Here is a 21,652-nt window from a genome sequence, read left to right as displayed (position 1 = left end):
TTAAAAGTTCTTCACTACACTGACAATCTAAAGGCTGCTACTAAGAATCTATTTGTTTTTGTGTTTTAAAAGTGTTTTTAAAAAATATTATTATTTTTTTTCTTACTTCAAATTAATATTTTTTTTAGTGTTTTCGTATCATTTTGATGTGCTGATATCAAAAATAATTTTTTAAAAATAAAAAATATATTATTTTAATACATTTTTAAACAAAAAAATATTTTAAACAAACTACCTCTAATTTAGAATCATGCCATGCAGATAAAAGAAAAGAAAGAAAGGGAAAGAAATTATGAACTCAAGCAAGGTTGTCAAAAACGCTTTTTTGACACGACACGGAACATGCAATATAAACTCGACTCGTAAACTCGAATCGTAAAATCGTAAAATCGGAAGTAAAATTTTTTAACTAAAAATCGTAAAATCGCAAGTAAAATATTTTAACTAAAATCGTAAAATCGCAAGTAAAATATTTTAAACAATACAAATATCCAAACATTTAAAAATACATAATTCAAATAAAAGTAAAATAAACAATACAAATATCCAAACATCTTAAAATACATAATTCAAATAAAAATTCATACATGTCCATAGTATTTCAATAACTAAAAGTTAACACACCTAAAACAAACAGTCTGTAGGTGTGTCATGTAAACTAAACACACCGTCATTACCTTTGTCTCCCTCATTATTCCTAAAACAGTTATCAAAATCATTACCATCTAAAGGAACATTAGTGCTACTACTAGTACCAGCACCGATATTAGGAACATTAGTGCTACTACTAGTACCAGGACCAACACCAATATTGTCAACAATATTTAACTCCAAGCTCCTTGAATTATCTGAATTGACATCATTTTGAATCTCTAAATCATCTTCAGTTCCATGACACTCCATCCCAACACCATTAAGATTTTCTTCATCATCACTTTCATCTTCTTTACCGTTTTTCCTTCGTGTTGCACTATCAATGACACCAAGCAAATCAAAGCTGGATGAACCATCATGTTTCTCTCCCTCGGTTATCCAATCATCATCAGATGAGAGATGATCAAAAACTTCACCAAAATCATTAGCTTGCTTTTTGACTTGGTTATCATTTAATTTCAGATTGCACATTACAAATACCAAGTCATTCATTTTTTTCTGGTGCAAACGATTTCTTCGTTTTGTATGAACCTATGTAAGCAATTCAAATTAATACCATATAAGATTCTTATAAAATATAAAAACATTAAAATTAAAAAGAAAAAAACTTACCATCTCAAATGCACTCCAGTTTCGCTCGCATCCAGATGAACTACAAGTCAAACTTAGAACTCGAATTGCAAATTTTTGTAGCTCTGGACATTCATCCCCATAAGAATCCCACCATTTAGCTGGAGTCTTTTTATCCCTTGTTATCTTGGCAGCCTCAATACCGAACAACCCACTTGCATCCTTGAATGAATCAAGTTGCAAGTCAATTTTACACCTTTCACTTGCATCGGGCACCATCCTTTCTAAGCATTGATATAATCCAATTTTAATGTTGGCATTAACTTTAAAATTAGAATTATAATGATAATGAGGATTCAAATAATATGCTGCTGCATGTAAAGGTCTGTGAAGTTGAAGTTCCCATCTTGCATCAATGATATTCCATATAGGCATATAACTACAAAATAAAAATAAGAATATTATCATCAACATTACATGACCTAACTGGTAAACATTATAATCAACTGATGGTAGTAAATAAATAACTAGCAAGATATATAATCAATACCTTTTTTTCACACAACTAAAATTCACCTGTATCTTCTCTTTGGCTTGATCCATTGCTTCATATATAAAACCCATAGCTGGTTTCTCATCTGAATCAACCAATCGAAGAACTTTTATCAAAGGATATGCTGCCTTAATACATATAGTAACATCATGCCAAAACTTGCTGTCCAAAACACAACTTTGAATTCGCTTCCCTTCTTCTGTTTTTGAAAACCTACATGACCTCCATTGGATGGAAGTAAACATTGTCATCAACTGTATCTTACAATCACTCAAACATCCAAGAGTTAAGTATGCAGTAGCAAATCTAGTGGCAGCAGGCCTAATCAAATCCTTCCCTTTTGTAAAGTGTCTGAGCATGGAAATGAGAATAGTTCTTGAATATATGTATGAGGTGATTCTCCTCCCATTAGCAATAGTTACTTGATGGACCTCTACTTTCTTCTCAAAATCTTCCAATATCAAGTCAATACAATGGGCAGCACATGGTGTCCAAAACAATCTTTTTCTTTTTCCCATTAACAATTGCCCTGCTGCCTTATAATTTGCAGCATTGTCAGTGACTACTTGCACCATATTTTCCTCTCCAATCCTCTCCACAATAGCATCCAACATCTCAAATACCTTATCAGCAGTCTTGGATATATTAGAGGTATCTACCGATGATAAAAAAATTGTCCCTTTAGGACTATTAACCAAAAAGTTGCAAATAGAACGCCTTTTCTTATCAGTCCATCCATCAGACATTATTGAGCAACCTGTTTTTTTCCATTCTAACTTGTACTCCTCAAGCAAGTTTATCGTGTGATCTACTTCTTGCTTTAAATATTTCTCTCTAATATCATGGTAGGATGGAGGCTTAAAACCTGGCCCATGCTTTGCAACCAATTCAAGTGCCTTAACAAATTCAGGGTTTTTCACACAGTTAAATGGAATTGCACTGGTGTAGAAAAATCTTGCAATTTGTCGACATGCTTCTTCTCTAAGATCCCTTTTTAGCAGCTGATTGATGGTGGTTTGTGTACTTCCACTCCCACTTGCTACTCTCTTTCCTTTGTCCACTGAGGTAATTTCATTCCCTTCATCATTATCTTCATCTTTTCCAATATATTGAAAAGCCTTTCTTTTCTTCTCAGTTGCTTCTTGATTTTTCACCAAAACATTCAACATCATCTTCTTTATATCTTCTGGTACTTGCTGGCATGGCTCAACATCCTTTCGAGTGCAAGCCAAATGATGCTTGAAACGGTAAATACCTCCACTGATAATTTTCTGACAATACTTGCACTGCACTCTTCTTGAATTCTTATCAACATCTATACCATATTGCCATCCCACGTCAAGTCTATTGCCACTGGTAGTTTTTTTAGATGCCATGTAACCTGCAGTTCAAGAATCATTTGGCTATTCAGCACACATTTGCATGGCAGGTATGGGGAAAATAGAACTGTATTAGAATGCTCTCTTGACATGGCTACAGAGTAAAAACCGTAAGCTGAAACCAGCTCTATTTGGTAATATCAGCTTTAAAACCTTATTGCACAAGACCATATCAAGTAAATTCAAGAATGTTGAAGGAGATTATGTTCCTCAATCCTCACTGTTCTGTTTTTACACTCAAACAATTGCAGATTATCATTTCACATTCAACCTAGCTAATTCACATTTAACCTAGCTAATAGCAGGATTAGAGCAATTATTTTTTGTTACAGTTCTGTCACTTATTCACATTCAACTTGGCTAATTCAACAAGGTAAAAATTGTACAAGCCAAAGTCTCAGCAAATGATGCATTTTTGTCAATAAGAACAATAACAAAGACGTCAGGCAAGGCTCTTAGCATCAATTGCCCTGCTGCCACCAAATACAGTGCCAATTGCCAAAGGAATTGAAATGTTTGTTTCCCAGTATTTAAACTACAGAAGTATGGCAGGTGACAACATGTAATCTAACGATTTACAATTCACAAAAAAGCAACAGAAGCACTGCAAAAGGCATTCCAATCCAAGACTGACCTTAACACATTGAGAACCGAGAATCAAGAAGCTTAATTACAAGAAATTACAACACACAAAAACAGCAAGCAAGCAATTAAACACATTCACAGAATACGTAGACAAATTACATATAATTAAGAAGCTTAGTTAAAGTTAATGGAAAGTGACCTTGACAAGAGTGCAATCCTGGAAATCTGCTTCGTTGCTTCGTTGTTTATGCAAAATTACAGAATCTGCAACACCAAAGCAAGCAAGAATGCAAGATGAAACAGAGCATAGGTGAATACAGAGCAGTGCAGCACCACTTCTCCTCTGAAAAAATACCCAGCAGCAAATCATGTAATAGTAGAATACCAGAAGATAAACTCAGATTCACAAAATACCTAGATAATTTTTGTCTCTAATCACCACCATTAGACAGAAAAAACAAAGCTTGGGACTGGGAATCAATTCTTACCTTCGTCTCACCAAGAACGCTCCGGATCGGGGGAAATTGATTTCTTAAATTGCTGGGGAAAGGGGAAAGGGGAAAGGGGGAAGGGGAAATGAAAAAGGAGTCAGGTCAGGGAGACGGGGAGAGTGGGAGATGGGGACTTGGAAACTGGAAAGAGACTGGTGCTTTGCAATTTTGCATTTCTATTTGTCTGCCCTCTGCAACTCTGCATTTGCCTTTTGGTGAAGTGAAACTGTGAGCGTGAACTGTGAAGGCGTGAAACGGTGTGAAAGTGAAATTTTTTAATAACTCGTGGAATCGTTACGTTTTTTACGTTTTTACCGAGTCAACCCGTTTTTTTGCGAGTTTGACCGAGTCAACCCGATTTTGCTGGTTTTCGAGTTTTAACCCCGATTCTACACGTTTTTTGTGTTTTAACTCGTAAAATCGGACGATTTTACGAGTTAAAACGCATTTTTAACAACCATGAACTCAAGTCATTGTGCCAATTTTGATAGAAGTGGTATGCTATTTGCACATGGTTTCGAGTCAGAAAAGCAATCAATTTTGATGGACTTTGACTTCTATGGCTCTTTATTTTTCTATGATAGACGGCGAAGAGGATGGAGGACTTGAGGAAAATAAATCTGGGTCTCTGGGGTTGGGCTGCTTTCTTCACGAGTGTGAATGATTTTGATGATTTTAGCTTGGACCATGTAAATTGTAGGAGTCCTTCTTCAGGTATTCCTTACTAGCTTTCATACTTGGAACACACAGCGCGAGTCCGCACCGACTTACCCGGCCCAAAATCATTATAAAACGTTTAATTATAAATCCCGGTTAAACCCGACCCGCTCAAACTCTGCTCCCCGTGCGATTCTGTCTCTCTGCCACACGCAGAACTCGATTAAATTCTCTCAATATCGTGAGGTACGTCATCTATATTCAATCTTCTAAAACCAATCCCCTTATTTTTGTTCTCGATTACTATTAGGGTTTCTTTAATTAAATTCAGGTTTCCTAGGTTTTCATTCTTCGATAATTGAGCCGAGTAGCTGTGTTTTAGGGTTTTACTGGGTTCCTTTTAGGGTTTCGTTTCTTCGATAATTGAGTGAGCTGAATCTTTATATATTGTGCTTTGACTTGCAGTTATCTAGTTTTTTGCGAAAACCATGGATGTTGATCACTATAATGTGTTGGGGCTACCTTCTGGGGAGGAAGGGGCGAAGCTAACTGAAAAAGAAATAGCGAAAGCGTATAAACTGAAGGCTTTAGTGTTGCATCCGGATAAGAGGCCGGATGATCCAAACGCTCATGAAAATTTCCAGAAGCTGAAGTTGTCATACGAGGTTCTCAAGGATGAGAAAGCCCGTAAATTGTTTGATGATCTTCTTCGAGCTAAAAGAGAGCAGCGTGCCCGTCGGGGTCAGCAGGATGCCAAGAGGCGGAGGATGGTGTCTGATCTTGAAGAACGGGAACGTGCTGCATTCGCTGTTGATCCTGCTGAAGTGGAAAAAAGGAGAGTAGAGAAGATTGACAAGGAGTTGAGAGCACAAGTGGATAAAATAAAAGCCATGTTTGCGAACAAAGGCGTGCCTGTGGTGAAGAAAGAGACGGTGGGAGTAAAGGAGAGTAGGATTGAGGAAGATGAGAAGAAGATACTTAATGTTAGATGGGAAAAAGTGGATAGCGAGGGCTATAGTGCTGAGAGGCTGAGAGAGTTGTTTTCGAAGTTTGGTGAGGTTAAAGATGTTGTTATTAGAAGTAACAAGGAAAAGAAAAAAAGAGGCCAAGCTCTTGTTGAAATGGCAACTGAAGAAGCAGCTGTAAGTTTACTTTTCCATTAAAAGTCTTGATTTACTAATATGGAGTATGGGCATTGGATTTTTGCAATTACTAATGTTGTTTTTTGGTAGGTTGCTGCTCTGGGGAACGTGTATGGAAATCTGTCAAATCCTCTTCTAGTTTTACCTTATGGAAAAAAGGTCGCAGCAACAACGATTCCTACAAGGGAATCTGATGGCCTAAACATTTTTTCTGGGATTAACCATCAAGCTTATGAAGATAACATCTTAGAGAAGCTCCAAAAGGTAAGTTGAACCTTGTTTTAATCTCTATTTTTTTTATTTGACTTTTAAGAGCTTAGATTATGTGTGTGAAACATAATTTGAGTGTAAGTTGTATGTTTTTCTCTTTATTTTAATTTTTGTCTTCCTTTAATCTTCTCAGAGCAGTATAGATTAATGAAAACTCACACATGCATGTTTCTTTTACTACCATCTATTTTACTTGAATTATGTGTCCAGTTGGTGTTTAGAATCTTCCATAAAGACTAGATTTTTGTTCTTTGAGGTGCCAAATAGAGCAATCATGACTGTTGCCTGCAACATATAGTGTGTGTGCAACATCAGCATAAGTAGTGATTTGAGCAAAGTATTTGAAGCATCTCAGCAAACTTTGAGTTAGCTATGTTCTTGGATGATATAAGGGAAGGCTGATTGTGTGGATGAATATGATAGAAGTTAACTCGATGCACACTAGCATGGATTAGTCGTTTCTTTTCTTTTCTTTGGGGGTGATGTTGGGTTGTGAAGGATGCAAGATCTACTGAGATTTTTCTCATTTGGGAGATAGATACAGCATGGTGATCATTTTTTTAGCAAACCTCACTTGACTGGGATAAGATTGCAGAGTGACGCATGGGTTGTTATTCTCCCTATTTGGGAATTCCTTTTCCTGTGTCTCCACCTCACATGGAAACTAATTCTGTCGGTACCCGTCATTTTTGGAGAATAAGTGTGAGGAATGTCTGTAATACTGTGATGATAGAACCTTTTGTGTCATGGAAACTATGGGGAGCCTATTTGCTTCATTTCTATGCAACAGATAAATATTTTCCTGATTTATCTGTCTCTATAGGATCCAAGAAAATGATATCATACTTCCTTGCTGTTCTTTAATTTTTCTTCATGCATTTGTTTCCTGGTTTGTGTTTCTGACATGCTTATCTACTTGTACGCAGGCTGCAGAAAACCAAAGGCAAAAGGCATGACTGTCCATTCAGAGGAAATACTAGAAATGTTGTATTTGTGGTTATGCCCGCGAGCTAAGGGCAGTTTCCCATGTGATTGGAGCATGGCGGGAGCTTAAAGAAGTTGTCAGGTCTGCATTTTCTGAGCAAGAACTTGCTCCTAAAGGCCTGGAAAAGAAACCAAAGAGTGCGATTTCAAATAATTTTTCCCTGCTCTCCAGATCTGAATTATAACTATTCTTGTTCTATTTGTATGGATTATTTAACTTATTTAACTTTCTAAAATTGGGCAAGTTCTTGAAAAGATGCAGAGGACTGGCTTTGATTCTTTGAAGCAGGTCTGCCGATTCCATCTATGTAGAGTGCGATTATGAAAATACAAACTTCCAATCGATTGGGAAACCTTGGTGTAAACTTGTAAATGTGCTGGCTATTTTGGCTGAATATAGACATATCATTTTAAGTTGTCATTTGTTGGAGAACGCGGTGGGCGACTCCGTTCTATTCCTCAAGGTGGGATCTTCAGCAATAAGAATTGGATCTGTAAAATACATGTTTTGCAATCTTTACCTTTTGTAGTCTTGGAACTTTTTAACTTTGTTAGTTACTCTTATCCTGCCACAAATTACAGTGAACATGCAAAAGGATCTTTCCCATGAGGGCATCTGGCGAGCACCTCCTCGGCTGCAATTATACCCCATTGCTGGTGAAAACCACTACAATATTGCATTGCTGAAAAACCTTTGTCTTTGCAAACTCATTTAATAGGTGATCTTACAGCTTTGAATCTGTGCACGATGAAGGTTGTTCCTCGGATCGGAGTAATGAATGCAATTGCATTACCTGCCTGATCACACGAGTTAGCTATAAAAACAATATGGTACATTTCAAGATATCATTTGCAAACACCATTTGATATTAAGCTAGTTTAGATTATCCCAGCTGCTGAAATTTTACTTATTTGATATTTTTAATCGCAAAAAATGGTGTAATTGATTGCTCTATAGCCTTGACAGTAGTGGCCTAAATGAAACATGAGCAGAAGCAGCTAAAGAAGAAAAAATAATTTAAAACGTAGAAAATATATGATCACAAACCGGTTCATACAGTTATTTGGAGGACATCAAAGCTGGAAACTCTCGTAAGGCAACATGGGATATGCGAGTCTAGGAGGAGCCTGCTTGTTTCATTTTGGGCAACAGTTACAGATTCAGTAAGCAGAAAGGATTGGCTGATATTATATGTTCTTCAGAGCTCAAGAAAACTATATATGTAGTTTTTATTCGAGATGCCCCATCTCTACTCTGGAGACAGGCTGCAAAAAAGGGAAATTATCTGCCTCGAGCTAAGGGCAGTTTCCCATGCGAGCATTGTTGTCGGGAACTTTTGAGGGTTCTGAGATCTCCGTTTTCTTGCCAAGAATTTTCTCTGAAACAGAACCAATGATTGTGATATCAGAATTTTCCTTGGATTTAGACTGTATCAGGAAGTTCCTGCAAGGAGCGGATGATTGTCTTTGAATTCTGTACAGTATATCACGACCTCATATGGGCCAACCTGAGTTTTGTCTTTCAGAAATGGATTTTAGAAAAAAATCCCCAAATTTATGGACCATAAACCTTGATGTGAACCTGTAAAAACTTGCAGACTAATTAGGTAGATTGATGAATCATCAAGGCGGTGTCAGTCCATTTTCCTTCAACTTTAGTGCAGAGATGGGGAGCTGCATTGGGCAACACTGTTCTTTTCTTCTAGATGACTAGAACGTATGACCTTGTTTATTCCTCCATGAAGAATCCAAAACAGACAGCGGATCTTTTGCTCAAGTTTTAGATGCAAGCAAAGACTAGAACATCATTTATTCTTGATGCCATTCTTAGGCACCAAGCTCATGATCAATCCTTTAAAAGAGAGGGAAAGGATAGCAGATAAGAACATAGTTATGCAACCTAGCCCACCTGACATGTTGGTTCGGAAAATCTGCAACCTAGAGTCTGATCCGATCAATATCAAGTTAAATCATAAAAAGATATTAGTCTAATAAAACCTGATTGATTTGGACTAGATTTTAGTAAATTGGTCAAACCTCAGCCAAACTTTATCGGATGAGCATCATTCAATTAAGTGGATCCCATGAGCCATGAGAGACCGAACGTCCTAATTTCATGTGGAGGAAATCCGGGTCATAATTTTTGGCCCATCTGCATTACTCCTAGAACTTAAGAAACCTAAGCCCAATGTGTAAACATTGCAAGTTGCAACTGCAAGCTTCACACATTCGGAGCTCAAACCGACAAAAAAAAATGGAAATAACACGAAATACATACGTAAATACCATGTACAAAGTTGCAAGTACAAGATTAATTTCTTTCTTTTCTTATTAAACACAGCTTCCCAGATCTGTTGGTACTTGTAACATGCTTACAATCTTCATTAATTTCACCAAACACAAAGCTTTTATCAAGTTCTTGTAGCTCATTTTCTCGAGGAGGGATCAATTGCGAAAAATAATTATGGAGAGCGAAGTGCAACGGTCAGTTTCATTACGGGCAAACCGGAAAGGAGGAAACTACCGTAGCAATAATAATCATACCCCATCATCAAATTCTAAGGGTAATTACTATTGAATCACTGAGTTTCTGACATGGGTTTTTGTTTTTTTGTGTACTGGGCGAGTGTAGGTTTTGTTTTATTGATTTTGGCATTAAGGGATTGGTGGGTTTTGTTCCTTTTGTGAAAAAAGATTAGCATTTATTGTTCAGTCTAGTCTGATCTTGGTTATGTAATTTATGGTGAAACAGATGTTGAAGGTGGTGGTGGAGGTCTTTTTAGTTCTGGAAAGTTGCCGAGTGATTATGCGATGAAAATAATTTGGAAGAAAGGATTTATTCGCTTGGTTCTTGTTGCCGGCATTCTTTGGATGTTACTCATTCTTATTGTGTTACTGTTTCATGTTTGGTCTTGTCAATCTTCTTATCTATTCTTTTCAGGTAATGTTTACTACCACTCTAAATCCTGCTACTGATTTATTTGTTTATGTACTTTTGTGATTTATGCGATTAGATAAGGTTCATAGGGTGACTCGTTTTTCTTGGATTCAAACAATGTGTAAAAAAGTGGGAAATTCAAGAAATGGGTTTGATCTTGTAGATTCATAGTTTCCCTTATGCACAAGAGTACAAGAATTGCATGCGAAATCTGTATTATTTTGCTAACTGTTTATGTGAACACGATGCAATCATATCATTTGCGTTATACATGCTTAGTGAAAATCGTGTGTAGAAATCTTAACTTTTCAACTTGTATAAATTTGCGTTCTGTGGTTTGATATGATGGTTGTGTTTGACATGCAGCAATATGTAACAAAGAAAGCAAGGTATATACCATTTTAAACACTTGGGGATTTGTGCCACAGCAACATCGTAAGAACTATAGCAACTTCTATTCCTTGAAGTGTTGATTGCTATGTAGTTGTTATAATTGATACTACTTCTCTTTGTATCTTTAGGTTGTCCGATCCCTGTCGTCAGTAACCCTGACAGAATAGTTATTCCCGAGGGAAGAACCCATGACCAAATTATTAAAAATCTTTCATATGTTATGGAGGATAAGCCCGTGAAAGACGGATCTCAGTCATCCCCATTATTTGGAGGACATCAAAGCTGGAAACAAAGAGAGAGGAGTTTTAAACTAAGTTCTTCCATGAAGGTAAATATAAATGCTCGAAGTCAATTTTGTTGTTAGTTTAATTCCTCATTCTTGAGAATAGCAAAGTAATCTTCGGGGTCATGTTATACAATGAAATGATGATGGATGGCATCAGATAATTTTCGATTTATGTCAATACTTTTTCACGACTTGTGAAAGTTGAAATTTTCGGCGACTTACAGCTCTCCTTAAGTGAATTTAATTTTGTTTCTTATTTTTACATATGCTTTTGCCTTTCAGGTGCATTGTGGATTTATGCATAATGGTGGTGCAGACATGGATCCTGTAGATATTAAATATGTTGAGAAATGTAGGTTCGTGGTTGCTTCTGGAATTTTTGATGGATATGATGTACCTCATCAGCCTTCAAATATAAGCGACCGTTCTAAGGAACTCTTTTGTTTTCTTATGGTGGTGGATGAGATCTCTCTCGAATTCATAAAGGAAAATGTTACTGTCTGGGAGGACCATAACAGGGGACAATGGGTTGGTATCTGGCGTCTTATTCTACTGAAGCATTCACCTTATGATGAGCCCAGAAGGAATGGGAAAGTTCCCAAGATTTTAACCCATAGGCTATTTCCTCAAGCACAGTACAGCATCTGGATTGATGGTAAAATGGAGCTGATAGTTGATCCGTTACAAATTCTAGAAAGGTACATCCTTACATGGTTAATTTGCAGATCATGTCTTTTAGTTCTGTCATTTTAATCGTGATGGCTGAGAGTAAATGAACTTAAGACTTGAATGTTCGCCTTTCTTTTGTTATAGTTTTCTTGTAAATGAAAATATTTCTTCAAGTCTCAAATTTGCTGGTCTTAGTCAGTGGATGCTTCAGTATCCAAAACTTGTGTTCTTCTCTCAACTTTTCCTGAAAGCACTGGTCACAAGATGAAAAGTAAGCCTTTTGAAATAAGCATTTTAGGGGACAGTGTCGTTTAGTTGTGTTGTCTGCTAAATTATTCTTCAATCTGTATTCTTCCATTCACATGACTTACAAATGAATGATGGGCCAATTGGTGCCTTTAATTCAATTCATTTTATGTGGTATTCTCTTACATCAAGAGTGAAATATATGTTGTCTGTAAATACACTCTTGAAGATAATGTCTAAGTGAGAAAGTTCATGGGTTGTATCCCTAGGTTTCACCACCATCATTGCACGCACCCACGCGCACCCCACGCGCACGCATTTATGTCTATGATATCAAAGTAAATGATACCAGGTAATATGGATGATCTTTGATCTGCAGATACTTATGGCATGGGAAGAATACATTTGCCATTGCTCAGCACAAACATCATCGAAGCATATATGAGGAGGCTGATGCAAATAAGCGAAGGAAACGGTATGCCCGACCCCTCATTGATCTCCACATGAAAATATATTATTACGAGGGGATGGAGCCATGGAGTCCAAAGAAAAGTACTGTCAGTGGTAAGAGAGAAAGCAACTTCCTTAGTCCTTTATTTTGTTGCATTTGTCTAGTTTTTTTTGGTTGAAATTTGGGCATGTGTTCTCTGTTGGTAGACTTGGGAGATGCAACATGTTACATGTAAGCATATGAGCATTCGGATGGGGGTGTAAACAGTGATAATCATAGTGATTTACATAATTTTTACAGTGATAATCATAGTGATTTACATAATTTTTCACGTCCATTGATTGGTGTTTGTAAATGCAGATGTGCCAGAGGGAGCTATTATCATACGGGAACATACAGCTATGAGTAACCTGTTTAGCTGCTTGTGGTTTAACGAGGTCAACCTCTTCACACCAAGAGACCAATTGAGTTTTGGCTATGTTGTGTACAGATTAGGAGGTGCATTCAAGTTCTTCATGTTTCCAAATTGTGAATACAACTCACTGTTTGTGTTGCATCCGCACACCCGAGAGCATTCATCAAAGGTAGAGTGGGTAAAAAGTTTGAGTGAATTTAAGGGTAACGGTAGCAGTATGAAGGAGAGCAGAGGTGGATTAGGCTTGTGGACTCCTTATCCTGCAGATCTCAAATCAGTTGTACTGCCTAAAGTAGTAAGAACATCAAAAGCAGGCTGAGGTTCATACATTTCGCCATTTTTAACATTACTGATGTCTTTTTATTAACTTGCCCCTGCTACTTACAGAAAGAACACACAAAACCCAAAAAAAAAACAAACAAACAAACTTGAGGTCGCGCATCATTGAAGGGTTAATAAAGAGAGAATAAAACCTGACATTTAAATGATAATTTACTCATTATGAAACTAGGTGAATATTTTGGTGGCCTTTTTTCTTTTAACCTAACACAGGCACGTAATAGATGTCTCCTTCATAAATTTGGTTTACGAGTCCCACAAGAATTTGGTTTAGTTGGATCCCTTTTTCACTTGGAATTTGATACATATATTGTGTGGTGTTTGATTAGCGTTTTAGGATGAAAAAATAGAAATATATTGGATTGGAAAGAGAGATCTAAATACTCGCTCAATGTTCAACAACATGGAGTCTCGAATATGATCACAGGAATTCTCCTCCCCCTCTACAAGTATCTTGCTAAGCTTACCCCTGTGGCTATCGCATCTCTTTTCATCTGCGCGTCTGCTATCTGGTATTTCCTTAAACTCCCGATCACCTCCCTCCCTCACCAGCTTCAATATGTCTTCATCTTCTCACAGCCTGGCGGCCAATTGGACTGCTTGTTTTCACGTCCATAATCCCGGCGGAGTCCAATTATTGTACACAACAATATCCATTCGCAAGTCCAAGATTTTATGTAAGGCGCAAATCCGACCCTTCAAACAGAGCTACACAAATACTGATGATACCTCGATATGAAACGTGGCTTTCGCGTCTAAGAATGCTCACATTGACAGGCTGGTGGCATAGTTATTAATTAGGCGTGTTCAAATGCCTTCCCTGCCGTTCATATGAATAGATACATTTATACCTTTCACCATTGATTATTGTCCACATTTTGAGAAGGTCCTATTGCCAGATTGTACATCACAGTCATGGCAGTTTCCTTCCCAAATTATTGACGCGCTTTTAGTGACCAGACAAGAATCACTATGCCAGGCCAACAATTTTTTCTTAGCAGACTCCTTTCCAATAGCATCTTCACTTTTCACATTTTTAACATCTAGATATACATTGTCTGATGGGTTCTTATTTTTTGCGGGCCCTGGATTTTTAGTGCTATTTGTTGAATCTTTAAACTTGGACAGATGGGGGCAGTGTGGGGAGGTTTAAAGTTCTGGTTTTCCAATAAAAAAACCCCTATCAAAGTTGATTTGAACTGATTTTTAATTTTGCCTGAGTCAAGTTTTCTAGAAATAAAAAAACCCATTTCGGTTGAATTTTTTTGCCCAAACTGAACAGTGCTGGATTTTGAACAACCTTATTATTAACATAATTTTAAAACTTGTTTGAATTTCGAGACAAGCTTGGATGGTTGGATGGATCAATCAGGTTAACTCAATTATTATTTTTTAATTTCAAGTCAATTCATATTAATTTAATTTTTTAAATTCATGTTAATCCAAATTAACTCAATTTTTTAAAATAAAAACATCAAACAACAAACTAGTCTAGGTCATCAATCAATTGGGTACTAGATTAACCGTCCAGGACAATCCAGATTTTCTAATTAGAATCTAGAAATTGAGATCAGTTCTTGAGGTTGAAGCTTTAATTGTTTGATTTACATATTAATCTAGTTGCATATATCGTGTGTTTTTCCTTCCTTTCCTTTTTTTTTTCTCGGGGGTTTATTTTGAACTTTTTTTTTGCCCACTAATTGTGTTTAGAATTTTGGAGAAAATACTGATGAGTACTAATTGTTAATTTGACTAGGTATACTCGCATCTTCTTAGACAATAATATTAAGAAAACGTAGCACGAACCATGTCCATGAGTCAATCATGACATCAATGGCATCCTTCTTTCAGCAAGTTCCAAATTAGCCCCATGCATCGTATGAACACCAGAACTTCCCTTTTGTTATTTGCAACATTGACAGGCAAATCAAGACCATAGGGCTGGCGCTCCTCGACCAGCAGGTTGAATCATGTAAGCATGGATTATTGGCTCTCTAATCTCTATGCTTTGTTTGGAAAAAAAAAAAAAAAGAGTTAAAAAAATAAATAAAACACTTGATTTCCTCAAAATAAAAGGAGAATCCAGGCTTACAAAATAAACAAGGAAATACAGCAAGCACCACATAAGGCCACGCCTAACTTTACTACAAGTCCCACGATTGGGTATCGTCAACTAATAAATAAATTACAAAGGTAAAACCATTCTCAATTTTTTAAGGTTTTTTTGACGAGCCGGACATCTTCAAATTCGTGACCCAAATGGACACACTACCCTTATTATTTCTGCAGACGAGGATTTTTGGACATACCAACTTGCAAATCAACTTCTTATATCTCATCGAAAAGAAAATAATCATGACTCTATAAACACTTCTTACTCAATTGGCTGCATCTCGACTATAGAATACGTCCAGAGTCTTAGCAGGTATACGGTGGAGCAGCTCACGGGGGAAGATGCGAAGCAGAGTCCATGCCAAATCAAGTGACTGGAAGATGTTGCGGGTGTCATAAGCTCCTTGGGCAACAAATTTCCTCTCAAATTTGTCCAAGAACTCTAAATATAGCTGTTTATTCAAGAGAACACATGTTAGTTCCTATGTATCAGATAATTATATACATAGCGATAAAACTCTTCAAGAGAACAGAGGAGAGTAAATGACCAGATCTTCAGAAGAAAGAGCTTCTTCTCCAACCACAGCCTTCATGGCTTGGACATCCTTCCCAATAGCATAGTTTGCATACAGCTGAAGGATAAGAAGTTTAAAATAAATTCAAAGGTTAAACAGCTTAAAACGGGACAATAAACTGAAAATGAGCTACAATGGCTAACAAATCGGACCTGGTTGGACACATCAGAATGGTCCTTGCGAGTCATCCCCTCACCAATGGCACTCTGCAATGGTAAATCAATGATACAATTCAGAATATGCCTTGTACCTTCTAATCAGTGATACCATCTTAAAATATCAATCTTTGATGTATTGAGAATTCAGAGAAAAGATTCATCCTTACTTTCATGAGACGAGACAGAGATGGGAGGACATTGATTGGAGGATAAATCTGCCAATAAAAATGAGTCAACATTCGATCAATTAAAACTCCTACATGGAGATATCTACAGTTATCTAAAACCCATAACATTATTTTAATGTAATAATTTCCAGCAACTAAGTGAAATGACCACTCATGTGTCCTATGACCTTACCTGTCTATTGTGTAGCTGCCTGTCAATATAAATCTGTCCCTCTGTGATGTATCCGGTAAGATCAGGGGTGGGATGAGTTATATCTGGTCAAATAAGAAAATCAAGATGAAGAAATGTTTTCTCGTTAAAGGAAAGAAAGATGCATGGGATATTCAGTGTAGTCTGAGAATACATTACCATCATTCGGCATAGTTAAAATTGGAATTTGGGTGATGGAGCCTGTACGTCCTTCAATACGACCAGCACGCTCATATATTGTTGCCAAATCAGTGTACATATACCCAGGATAACCACGCCTTCCAGGCACTTCTTCTCGGGCAGCAGACACCTGGAATGACAATCAGTAGTTTGTAACTCAAAACAGAATAAAATAAAACTCAAATATATCATAAAGTACCTGGTAATATAATTATATAGAAAATGACCTATCAACACTCCAGAAAAACGCTAGATATGTTGAGCAATCAGACAAAAAAAATGATTATGGATATTTATGCATGCAAGTAAATGCTTATTTTGTTTGTGCAAACTTCAAAAGGTGCACTGTAACACATGCTTTAGGTTTTTAGCTCACCTCACGAAGAGCATCAGCATAAGAACTCATATCTGTTAATATGACAAGAACATGCTTCCCACATTCATATGCCAAATATTCTGCAGTCGTAAGAGCAATACGAGGTGTAATAATACGTTCAATTGTCGGATCATTTGCCTGTATGACACATCAAAAGAATAAAATTTCAGAAAGAATTCATGAAAGGTATAAGATAATAAATTATTACCTTTAATGAAAATCATCACGTGTTCGGGTACAGAAACAAGGTTCAAATGTTAAAACAAAACTATACCAAGTTCAGAAAGAGGGTCACTCTTTCCATTGACCCATTTTCCTCAAAATCACGTTTGAAAAACTGTGCAGTCTCCATGTTTACACCCATAGCTGCAAATACAATGGCGAAATTGTCCTCCTCTCCACCCTGAAAGTTCACATGGCAAGTTAGTGACCTAATTACAAATTTAAGTTAGAAAGATCTGAGAAAGAAATGTGAACCAAACAACTCTGAAAGTCCACATGGCAAGTTAGTGACCTAATTACAAATTTAAGTTAGAAAGAGCTGAGAAAGAAATGTGAACCAAACAACTATCTAAGTAACAACAAGCTTCAATGCTTCAAGGTGAATGGAATTAGGGAAATGAAGAAATAACACTAGGTGATGCCTGAACCAGTGCATGTGCAATTTGATGAGGCACTAAAAAATCAAGGAACTCTTCTAATATCGAGCACTAAACAACAAAAGAGCTTTTCATTTGAAGTAATTGTGAAGCATAACATAATTGTGGTACACTCATTAAATTTAAATATTCTTCCAATAAAGCTAGCATCTCTGTTTAAATATATGGTTTATTTATTTCCTTATGTCTCCAAAGAATACTGTTTCAAGGATCCATTATAATGGAACATTATTCAACTACGCATTTAACAGTTATCTTACTTATTGAGAACAAGGATGTGAGTCTAGTTCTCACAATCCAATAAGGTGTGAACATTACCTCAAGAAGATTTTCGGACTTCTCCAATCGCTTTACCAACCCTGCTTGGCGACATATTTGAGCAGCTATTTCATTATGGGGAAGACCAGCAGCAGAAAACAGAGGGATCTTCTGTCCTCTAGCAATAGAATTCATGACATCAATTGTAGAAATCCCTGTCTGAATCATCTCCTCAGGATAGGTTCTCTCACTAGGGTTGATAGAACTCCCTGCAGAAGGCATAGCATTTAGTAAAGGGCAGTTAATATTATTCACTCTAAGAAGATGTCAACAAGCAACATATATTAATAAAGATTGTTCACTCCAAAATATAGCCTACCAGATATATCCAAATACGCCTCAGGCAAAATAGGAGGACCATTATCAATAGGCTTCCCAGAACCATTAAAAATGCGGCCAAGCATGTCCAAGGATACTGGAGTTTTCAAAACCTACAAAACAGGGGCAGGGAAAGCAAGGGTGTCACCAGAGCAGACCTAGCCTCTTAAGGAAACTACTATAATTCAATTAAAACTTCAAAGATGTAAATGGCCATACACCAACTTCTCAATTCATTATGGCTTCAGAGGTATAAACTAGAATCCAGCACAAGCAATATTCCACATCAGAAAACCAAATGATAATAATAACCATGTGAACTTCATCCATGACATCTAAATGTCAAAAACTGTGGAGTATTATGAAATACAGGCATTGAGGTACTTGCCTTTGTGACAGAGGTTCAGCAGTGTTTCTTTAAGATATAGGTGTAATTCATTATCTACTTATATTTCCTATTCGTAGCTATTTTCTGCAGATTTTTTCTACAAGAAAAGGAACGAGAACAAGTGATAAATGAGATCTAATTATCTGGTTAAAGTTTTTTTGGGGGCATGTAAACATGTGAGCCTACAGATAGTTTATACAGCTCAAAATACCTGCAAAGATTTTCCATGTCTAATTTGCAGCATTTGACAGGTTTGGTAATTGAAGGTTCATTGGTATGAGCCGAAAATTGCAATTGCTGTTTGACAAATTAAGAATTAAAAAAAATAATCAAAAGCAAGACTTCAAACCTCTCCAGTAAATTGCACAGTTGTAAACTTGTTGTCAATCCCAGAGGTTCCTTCAAAAACCTGGCCAAGAAAATACCAAGAAAGAATGCATTCAGTCTTTAAAACGGTGCGCAATTTTTTTTCACTACAAATTAAGCTAAGAGTGTCGCCTTCAAACAACTCAATTTATAGCAATCCTTCTACATATATAGACACACACGACCACAGTCACAATGTTAAAGTTAAGATTTGTACTTTAATCAGGAAACAAACCAACTTATATTGAACCTGCAGTCGCAAAGAAAAGATGGAAAATGCTGAGCAGCAATCACCTGAACAACAGCTTTCTCCCCGTCAACTTCCAAGACTTGACCACGTCTGGTTGATCCATCTCCCAAACGAATATTAACAATCTCTTGATATTTGGGTCCCTAACATAGTGAATAAACAACGCACCAATCAATAAAAACTGAAGCGTCACCATAGCGGTTAACAAATCAAATAAATTATCCCAAGCATAATCAATCAAGAAAAGAGGAGTATTACCTTCACTTTTTCAAGAATGACAAGAGGTCCAGCAACTCCAGAAACAGTTCTATACTCTGTAATACATGAAACAAAAATTTAAATCGCAATAACTACTCTCTACAACCTCGATCACCACTCGTAAAACACTCAACAAACTTAAATTAAAGAACAAGTATCTCACTAACTGATTTCTTGCCATCCCAAACAGTGTTAATCCATTCCATTCGGGTATAGTTCACCGATTAATTATCAATTTCTGTTTCGTTCCATTATGCATTCACATGATGTCTCCAAATCAAATTCGCAATTAATTACTATACTGCAGCAAAACTCACCCATGCCGATCTCGAGCGTTCCCTCCTCCATATCGAGATTGTTTGTTTCCACACCCATTATCAACCTTCATTTTTTAAAAAAAAGTCAAACAAATTGATGCCACCATAAATTAATCTCGAAAAAAAGAATTATCATTTACATTAATCAGCTTATAAATACTAGTTAATTAAAAATAAACAAAAAATTATTGAAGAACTTCAAAATTTAAGAGCACAGCAGGAACGGATCAATAATTATAATACCTAGACAAAACTAAAAAAACTTCCTTAGCAAATAGTAGCCAAACAAAGCTTCATCAATCATACAACTTAGTATCAAAATTCAACGAAACTAAGGAAGTAACTAACAAAATAAGCGCATCAATCTCAAAATCCAATGAGAAATGAAAGCTTCAATTCAACAAGAATTTGATTGGCTGATAGTGGAAGGAGTAGAGAAATGAGAATTTTGGATCTGAAAAAGAGACGTACCTTTTTTGTGATCTGCCTCCGGTACACAGCGAGAGATAGATAGACAGAGAGAGAGAGAGAGAGGAGGGGGAGGGGTCAAGAGAAAAGGAATAAACTGAGATCTGATGCTCTAGAAATTAAAAAATAATAATAAAAATAAAAACACTTTGTTTTGTAAGAAATTATTGAGAGAGGGTTATTTATTTATTAGTATTGAATGGAAATAATGATAACAGTCCGGTTTTACACTGTCATGGGATGGGATCTCATACAGCGTGCGTCACGTGATATTTGTAGAGGAATGGGGAAACCAGTAAATTCAGAAATATTTTTTATTCTTTCCTATTGTCTCAATTAACCAGATATTAATTCTAGAGATAATTTGGATTTTGTATTCTCCATTGTCATGGAATCTATGAGAATGTTAATGTTAAGTGTATAACAGTTTGGGAGAGAAATATAGAAAAAAACAAAATTCAACACACTGTTAGTTTTAATTACTGATTTAAGTGATATTAAAAAAAAAATTAGCCTAATTGAAGTGGTTCTAATAAATATATTTAACTAAATAAACTATTTCATTAATGATTGTAAATAACATGAAATAAAAAAAAAATATAATTGAGTAACTTCAACCCAAGCTTACTTGATAATAATTAATAAAAAATAAGAGTAATTTGTCAGTGATTATGTATCCACAAAGAAAAGGATTTTTTTTTACTTCCCGCCGCAAAGAGTTACAATTTGATTTCCTGTTTGGGAGTGTGGTTGTGATTGCTTTTTAAAGTATTTTTTGTGCTGAAATGCATTAAAATAATATTTTTTAATTTTTTAAAAATTATTTTTGAGATCAGCGCATCAAAACGATCTAGAACACATAAAAAAATTAATTTTTAACAAAAAAAATATTTAATTTTTTTAAAAACACCGTTTGCACCGTGCTCCCATATAAGTTTATATATTAGGATTTAGTTAGTCACTTAATCATCCCAGGGGATGGAGGAATAAAATATGTTTTTAGAGTAAATTACCTAATCAAGTAAAAGAAAAAATAATTTATTTAAAATAAAACAAGCTTAAAATAACTACTCAGTGGACCTTTTCACATTATTCATGTTATTAAGTTAGGATATTAAACCAAAAAGTTGGGTCAGGGATTGTATTAATATTTCCCAAAAATAGAAAAAAAACTAGAAACTTGAACTTCTTTTTAAAAAAAAGATAAGTTTTGGGGTTTTTTTCCCCAAAAATGCAACAAAAACCAACAGTAACCAAATGGGCACAAATTGAAATTATAGAAACGGAAGTGATATATTTGTGAATTCACTATCCACAAAGCCAAAAATGTAATAAAACCAAAAACCTGTAAAGAAAGATATGATGTAACGGTATGTGACTACTGGTAGACGTGAGAACACGTGTGCGAAAAACACTGGTGGGGTCCACTGCAAGTTCATAGAAACTTCCATCCATCCAATACTATGACTGATCCAGAAATGGACGCTCACGTTATCAGGATCCGCATGA

At 36.1% G+C, this 21,652-nt stretch overlaps 4 protein-coding genes and 1 long non-coding RNA gene across 6 annotated transcripts; 2 read left to right on the top strand and 3 right to left on the bottom strand.

The window, feature by feature from the left end:
- Positions 1 to 543: 543 nt before the first annotated feature.
- Positions 544 to 4,511, bottom strand: LOC127905792 (uncharacterized). 2 transcript variants are annotated; one of them, XM_052455939.1, is made up of 5 exons: positions 4,230 to 4,511; positions 3,941 to 4,084; positions 1,775 to 3,158; positions 1,267 to 1,663; positions 544 to 1,185 (listed from the first exon to the last, which is right to left on the bottom strand). In XM_052455939.1, exons 3-5 carry the CDS (start codon positions 3,151 to 3,153, stop codon positions 625 to 627), a joined length of 2,337 nt encoding a protein of 778 aa, XP_052311899.1. In that variant the 5' UTR covers positions 3,154 to 3,158; positions 3,941 to 4,084; positions 4,230 to 4,511; the 3' UTR covers positions 544 to 624. The 2 variants fall into 2 exon arrangements, with proteins under 2 accessions (XP_052311899.1, XP_052311897.1); XM_052455937.1 differs by having other exon boundaries at positions 3,941 to 4,005.
- Positions 4,512 to 4,843: 332 nt separating this feature from the next.
- On the top strand, positions 4,844 to 7,799 carry LOC7472102 (uncharacterized). The gene is made up of 4 exons (XM_002312908.4): positions 4,844 to 5,135; positions 5,355 to 6,031; positions 6,122 to 6,295; positions 7,228 to 7,799. The coding sequence occupies exons 2-4, from the start codon at positions 5,378 to 5,380 to the stop codon at positions 7,255 to 7,257; spliced, it is 858 nt and encodes a 285-aa protein (XP_002312944.2). The 5' UTR covers positions 4,844 to 5,135; positions 5,355 to 5,377; the 3' UTR covers positions 7,258 to 7,799.
- A 503-nt stretch (positions 7,800 to 8,302) lies between these two features.
- On the bottom strand, positions 8,303 to 9,362 carry LOC127905793 (uncharacterized). The gene is made up of 2 exons (XR_008060157.1): positions 9,224 to 9,362; positions 8,303 to 9,185 (listed from the first exon to the last, which is right to left on the bottom strand). It is a non-coding gene; the product is annotated as an uncharacterized LOC127905793 (long non-coding RNA).
- Positions 9,363 to 9,482: 120 nt separating this feature from the next.
- On the top strand, positions 9,483 to 13,050 carry LOC7474989 (probable hexosyltransferase MUCI70). The gene is made up of 7 exons (XM_002312909.4): positions 9,483 to 9,849; positions 10,038 to 10,226; positions 10,590 to 10,658; positions 10,745 to 10,944; positions 11,185 to 11,600; positions 12,197 to 12,381; positions 12,629 to 13,050. Exons 1-7 carry the CDS (start codon positions 9,750 to 9,752, stop codon positions 13,000 to 13,002), a joined length of 1,533 nt encoding a protein of 510 aa, XP_002312945.3. The 5' UTR covers positions 9,483 to 9,749; the 3' UTR covers positions 13,003 to 13,050.
- A 2,006-nt stretch (positions 13,051 to 15,056) lies between these two features.
- LOC7474990 (V-type proton ATPase subunit B 2) lies at positions 15,057 to 20,340 on the bottom strand. Its single transcript, XM_006379232.3, has 15 exons — positions 20,147 to 20,340; positions 19,676 to 19,740; positions 19,359 to 19,414; positions 19,145 to 19,243; positions 18,834 to 18,893; positions 18,098 to 18,209; positions 17,779 to 17,987; positions 17,076 to 17,204; positions 16,802 to 16,939; positions 16,405 to 16,555; positions 16,228 to 16,310; positions 16,035 to 16,082; positions 15,862 to 15,915; positions 15,683 to 15,766; positions 15,057 to 15,586 (listed from the first exon to the last, which is right to left on the bottom strand). The coding sequence occupies exons 2-15, from the start codon at positions 19,731 to 19,733 to the stop codon at positions 15,401 to 15,403; spliced, it is 1,467 nt and encodes a 488-aa protein (XP_006379294.1). The 5' UTR covers positions 19,734 to 19,740; positions 20,147 to 20,340; the 3' UTR covers positions 15,057 to 15,400.
- Between the last annotated feature and the right edge of the window lie 1,312 nt (positions 20,341 to 21,652).

This window comes from Populus trichocarpa, chromosome 9 (assembly GCF_000002775.5).
Source record: "Populus trichocarpa isolate Nisqually-1 chromosome 9, P.trichocarpa_v4.1, whole genome shotgun sequence".
NCBI classification, from domain to species: Eukaryota; Viridiplantae; Streptophyta; class Magnoliopsida; order Malpighiales; family Salicaceae; genus Populus; species Populus trichocarpa.
Note: the sequence above shows the minus strand (reverse complement) of the source record. Positions and strands in the feature narration are given on the sequence as shown.

Excerpts from the sequence above, each read along its gene's own strand:
- LOC127905792 (XM_052455939.1), bottom strand. The coding sequence starts at position 3,153 with ATGGCATCTAAAAAAACTACCAGTGGCAATAGACTTGACGTGGGATGG. Across the intron at positions 1,664-1,774 it reads TTTAGTTGTGTGAAAAAAAG|TTATATGCCTATATGGAATA; the intron begins GTATTGATTATA and ends TTTATTTTGTAG. Across the intron at positions 1,186-1,266 it reads ACTGGAGTGCATTTGAGATG|GTTCATACAAAACGAAGAAA; the intron begins GTAAGTTTTTTT and ends TTGCTTACATAG.
- LOC7472102 (XM_002312908.4), top strand. The coding sequence starts at position 5,378 with ATGGATGTTGATCACTATAATGTGTTGGGGCTACCTTCTGGGGAGGAA. Across the intron at positions 6,032-6,121 it reads TGGCAACTGAAGAAGCAGCT|GTTGCTGCTCTGGGGAACGT; the intron begins GTAAGTTTACTT and ends GTTTTTTGGTAG. Across the intron at positions 6,296-7,227 it reads TCTTAGAGAAGCTCCAAAAG|GCTGCAGAAAACCAAAGGCA; the intron begins GTAAGTTGAACC and ends ACTTGTACGCAG.
- LOC7474989 (XM_002312909.4), top strand. The coding sequence starts at position 9,750 with ATGGAGAGCGAAGTGCAACGGTCAGTTTCATTACGGGCAAACCGGAAA. Across the intron at positions 10,659-10,744 it reads ATTTGTGCCACAGCAACATC|GTTGTCCGATCCCTGTCGTC; the intron begins GTAAGAACTATA and ends TTGTATCTTTAG. Across the intron at positions 10,945-11,184 it reads AACTAAGTTCTTCCATGAAG|GTGCATTGTGGATTTATGCA; the intron begins GTAAATATAAAT and ends TTTGCCTTTCAG.
- LOC7474990 (XM_006379232.3), bottom strand. The coding sequence starts at position 19,733 with ATGGGTGTGGAAACAAACAATCTCGATATGGAGGAGGGAACGCTCGAG. Across the intron at positions 18,894-19,144 it reads GGGAGAAAGCTGTTGTTCAG|GTTTTTGAAGGAACCTCTGG; the intron begins GTGATTGCTGCT and ends TTTCTTGGCCAG. Across the intron at positions 16,940-17,075 it reads TGACCCTCTTTCTGAACTTG|GCAAATGATCCGACAATTGA; the intron begins GTATAGTTTTGT and ends TGTGTCATACAG.